General features: G+C 62.8%; 1 protein-coding gene across 1 annotated transcript; it reads right to left on the bottom strand.

Annotated features, from left to right (window-relative positions):
- Window positions 1-1,011: 1,011 nt before the first annotated feature.
- EMIHUDRAFT_373238 (hypothetical protein) lies at window positions 1,012-3,457 on the bottom strand (the record flags this gene model as incomplete). Its single annotated transcript, XM_005788834.1, has 2 exons — window positions 1,012-1,172; window positions 2,948-3,457. A coding segment is annotated over one exon (510 nt), but the record flags the coding sequence as incomplete, so codon positions are not given.
- Window positions 3,458-5,194: the final 1,737 nt, after the last annotated feature.

Raw genomic sequence — 5,194 nt, 5'->3', positions numbered from 1 at the left:
GCCGGGCCAGCCGCCGTCGAGCCCGCCGAAGCGGCGCTGGCGGCGACGGCGGCGGCGTCGGCAGGGGAGGCGCCGTGGGAGGGTGCCGCTGCCGCGGCTGCCGCGGCTGCCCCCGCTGATGGCAGCTTTGCTGCCATGCAGATCGCTGCGAACAACAGGCTGGATGCCTAGGCCCCCACCAGGCCCCCACCAGGCCTGCGCGTTCCAGGGGCGTTCCAACCGGTCCTCTCTCGGACGCAAGCCTCATGTGTTCTACTGTGGAGGAGTGTGCTGTGGGGAGAGCTAGGGGAGAGGCGAGGATGGTTTCATTGGTTACAGCAGTTCTGCTATTGAGTATAGCCCCGTGTTCCCGGGCATTCACACTATATTTCGGAGATAATTGGGCGATTATATCCATAAAAGGGATTTCATCCCTTTTTGGTTTGGAGATTCGTGTTTCGGTTTCGGTTTTTGGTAAATCGTATACAGCACTCTTCGTCGCGATGCGGCCCCTGTCTTTGCTCCTGCTCCTATGCGAGAGCTATGGCATACGCCTATGGCGGGACCGCTATCGGTTATGGCTTCTCCACCGGCCAGTACGGCCTCGACTACTGCATCGCCGAGGCCGACACCACCATCGGCATGACAGCGTCGACCGCCATTGCACCTCCAACGTGTGCGCTGCCATGGACAAATCGTGCACTCTATATGCCAGTCACCACCTATGTGCGAGCACAACCCCACTCGAGCCGAAAGATCTGAACAATGCGTTCAGTCGGTCTCTTCGAGCACGTTCGAGCCTGCCGTTCACGTCGACAATCCAATTCTGAAAATTTTGTCGATAAACTTTGAACTTGGGCCAGAACACCCCGAGGACATGTACATGTGTGCCTCGCCCCATGCCCGCAACTAGACCCTTGGGAAGTCGGCGCGCCGTGCTCTTTGCGGGCGGCTACTTTACGATGGTGATGATGTGGCGGCGGCGGGACAGGCTCGAGGCGACACGGATCGATACACCATTTGCGAGCATTTGCGAGCATTTGTTTCTCTCCGAGTACCGAGAACCGCCGCCGTCATCACACCACGTCACATGACGGGTTCATGATTGGGGATGGCCTATTTGCTGTAGACAGATCACACACCAGTCACCACGTCACATGACGGGTTCATGATTGGGGATGGCCTATTTGCTGTAGGGAGGGGTGCAAGAAATGTGAAACGCTTCGGATTTGTGAAACGCCAGTCTCGACTTTTTTCGCGAGCCACAGGCGCTCGCCCTGTGAGCCACAGCGCCTCCGGACAGCGTGCCGAGCGCCTGCTACAGGCCTGCCTGCAGCCCAGCCGCAATTGCTGCGGCGGCAGCTAGTCGGTTCGGCCTGGACTCGCGCGCCGAGATGGGAACCCAACACACGGCGCGTCGACCCGCCTACGCTTTTGCAACAAAGTCTGCTTGGCTTGTGCAGGTGATGCCCAGAGCAGCAGAGACGACGCCGGCAGCCTCGGCTCGACCTCGAAGGCGGATCTCGTGGCCAAAAACCTGTGCTCTATTCGTCGGTGGTTCACAGTAGACGTCTGTGTAGGGAAGCTCTCGCGTCGACTACGGCCGCCGAAGACTGTCTATGAGGGCACACCCGAGGAGGCGCCGATTTCAAGCACCGTGCGGCGGTGGCCAGGTCACAGGCATCGGCTGTGACCCTGGAGAGTCGAGCAGCGGCACTGAACTTCCCTACAGGTCATTCCAGCGACCCACGGAGTACGGTCTCAGCGCGCAATCACTCTACTAGATCCCATCCTTGCCGGGCCTCTGCGAATGTAGGTACCGAGTTCATGCGTGGCCAGGTTGCAGGCCCATACTGCCTGGTCTCCAGCACCTATGATCACCGCGCCAGGCCGCAGTCGACGACGTTTGTGTGCGCTGGCCGCACTCAACCGTTGAGTCGCGGTGTATCAGTCTGACCACACTCGGGACCGCGTAGGCGATGTGGGCGACTCTGGCCGTCCTGCATATGACCGACCATGACCCAGGAGGAGTGTACACGAGATATATCGTACATGGCTGGCGTTCTCGCGGCAGCACTATCGCGTGCGGCCGAGTGCGAGCTTCCGTGCCCGGTGCCAGACGCACTCGGCGCCAGACGTCCTCGGGAGCTCGCAGTTTTGCCATACTTGCCTGCCCTCCCACTGGCTCGGCGCTCCTGGTCCCCACCCTCGTAGGCAAGGCTGAGCGACCCCGAGCTCCAGGGCGCCATCGCCGTGCTCGGCGGCGCCGCCAAGGGCGCGAAAGACGCGCTCACAAAGGACTAGACGCGCTGCTGCTAAAGAAGCCGGGCACGCTCGTCGCGAGAAGTGGCTGCCGCCGCCGTCGGGAGGGCGGCAGCCACTTCTCGCGCTGCCCAACGCGCCTTCGCCGACCGCCGCGCCATCGCCGATGCCGTTGCTCGCGCTACCGGCGCCACCGGCCGCGCGGGCCGCGCTGGCGGCGCCGCCGCCGGCCGCTGCGGCTCCGCAGAAGCGATCCCTCGCGCAGAATCGCCCTCGGTGCCGCGGCGGGCCGGGGGAGAGGGCGTGAGGGTGTCTGTGGTGGGTAGGGGCCCCTTGCCCATCGGGTCGCTGCGCGCTAGAGCAGCGGCGGCCCGCCTAGGGGGCTCAGGGCGGCCTGCCGGAGGGTGCCCCTACGGCTTTAATGTGAAACACCTCCGGGGGAGGCCAACTTTGAGTGGTTGTGCCGAGTACTGTTTAAGGGTTGTGGGGCTGCTGTGGGCGGTTTTGGGCGTCCCTGGGGCACCCTCTGGAAGGGTCTGGCCCGTTGGTTCGGGGGGCGTCGCGTCTAGGGGGTGTATTCACACCTCAAAAATCGTTTCACGGAAGGTACACCCCTCCCTACCTGTAGACAGATCACACGACCCCAAAGAGCGGGGCCTCCCTGGTCCCACCTGAACCCGCACCGCGGCCCGGTCTCACTCCCTCCTCACTTGGCAGGGACAAACGCCATGGCGCCCGCGTTCATGCAGTAGCGCTTGCCCGTCGGCTTGGGGCCGTCGTTGAACACATGCCCAAGATGCGCGCCCGAGGCGGCGTCAATCACCTCCGTCCGAATCCCACCCATCATCAGAGCCCGCCGCGCGTCAGCAAGATCGCCTGGGTCGAGACGCTCAATCACGCCACCGGGCACCGGCGCGGAGAACGAGGGCCAGCCCGTGCCGCTGTCGTACTTGGTCTCAGATTCGAACAGCGCCTTGCCGGAGAGAGCACCTACCCAAGTTCCCTTCTCCTTCACGTCCCACGCGTAGCCGTTTACCGTCTTGCCCGTGAAGGAGCGCTCGGTCGCAGCGTCCAGAGAGATGGCCCGCTGAAAGTCGGTCAGCTTCTCCGCCGCACGGAGAACCTCCTCCTTGGGCAGGGAGCCCTCGCCGGCGAAGGCAAGCGCCGGCTGCGCCGAGCAGGCTGCGGCGGCGGCAGCGGCAGCGGCGCATGCACCCTGCGAGATGACGCCGCGGCGGCCTGCCACAACGGCGGGCCTCAGACCAAAGGCCTCGGCTGGTAAAGCGGCGAGCGCGACGACGAGCGCGTTGGCGGCGAGCATAGAGATCCCGTTGCCGACAGACGCAGAAGCCTGGCGGTCGGTGCCCGTGCATAAAGAAAATTTATGCAGATCTGCAAGAAATGCACGCCTTCCGAGCGGGGCGGGGTCCCCCCTCTCCCTCTGTGTTCGTGTGCGTCGCCCATCTCTCCCTGGAGATGACTGCTCTATTTATTTATTTATACTCCCTCGCCCAACCCTGAGCAGGACTGGCGTGCACTAAAGAATTCTGCGATTTTTTTTCTTCTCATGGGTCGCCATGGCACTCCCAGCACGCGCACACATCGCCCGGCCTCGGCCGGTGCGGCTGGGGGCCACCACAAAGCTCCGGGGTGGGGTGGGCTCTCTTCACAGCCGAAAAAGGCCGACATTTGTCGCCAATCGACAGGTGTAGGTTATTTTTGCTTGGGCGGCACTCATGCCGGGGTAGGTAGGGTAGGTCTGGGCCCTCCCGTTGGGTTTTTCCCTCTCTTCACGCCGGAATTTTCACAGCAGAAAAAGAAATCTTCCGCCAAAATCACGATGTCAACCCTCCCCAAATGGGTGATCTGATGCTTGTAGGGCTTGAGAGTGGCCTGCCATGTCACAAGAAGGACTGTGGATGCAGGAGAGTACCACCAACCATCACTTTAGTTGGTATGTGGTACCCCACCTTCACCCCTCGAGCGATTTCTTTTTTAGTTTCCCATAAGTAGGGTAGGTAGGTAGGTAGGTAGGTAGGGGCACCGCAGGGGCCGGCCGGGTTTTTCCAGAATTTCAGCATGAGTGCCGCAAAAGCAAAAATAACCTACTCGTCGAGTACAAATGCAATCGAGCTCCTTTGCTAGGCGACAGCTGTCGCGCGGCCCACCAAGGCGGGGTTGTCGCACGGCCGAGGTACGGCTGCCTCGTTCGTCCGTCACGGCCGGCCTGAGAGCGCTGGCACCGCCTCCGAAGCCGTCCACGGCGAGTGGCAGGGCCTCTGCGGTGCAGCGAAGCGTGCTGAATTCAGCCGTTCGAGCATCGCTGGAGTGAGGCGTTCTCTTCTTGCCGGTTATCTTCTTGGCGGCGTGCCGCGTGCATACTACGTGACGGTGTAGGCGCGTGGGCTCGCCTAAAAGGCTCGCACCTGTCGGAATTGTGGCGCGAGCTCTTCCGCCTCTGCTCCAGAGGGTACAGCGACCCAATGGATCCAGTCCAGCGATCTCAGTTCGTCTGTTGAGGGCGCTCCTCCGCTCCCACCGTTGCACTAGGTAGTGCTGCCGTGTACTGGCGCCAGCGAGCTCCATTCAGATCCCGCACGCGCGATCGGCAGTCGAGTTACAACCCGCAGCTGTGCAGTGCGTGCGCACCACGAACCGTTGTTCGGCGATATCTCGGCTCCCGCCCCTCGACTCGCGCTCGGACGCGAGGTGCGTGCTCGCCTGCCCCCCCGGGAGGGGACACGGCCTTTTTGAGCGAGATCGGGGAAATCACCCTCATCGCCCACCACTCACGCCTCCCTCCCTCTCCCGCTGCCGCCGTATCCGGTCCTAGCCTGCGATACATTGAGACCTCACGCCCCGCGACTGTCTCCCACGCTCGCAGGCGGGCCTATCCGCCGTGCCACTCCATGCATGATCATCGCTGGGGGCAGCGGTGCTCGTGCGACTGCGA

This window comes from Emiliania huxleyi (genome assembly GCF_000372725.1).
Source record: "Emiliania huxleyi CCMP1516 chromosome Unknown EMIHUscaffold_1312, whole genome shotgun sequence".
Classification (NCBI taxonomy): domain Eukaryota; phylum Haptophyta; order Isochrysidales; family Noelaerhabdaceae; genus Emiliania; species Emiliania huxleyi.
This window is presented reverse-complemented; position numbering and strand designations above follow the sequence as displayed.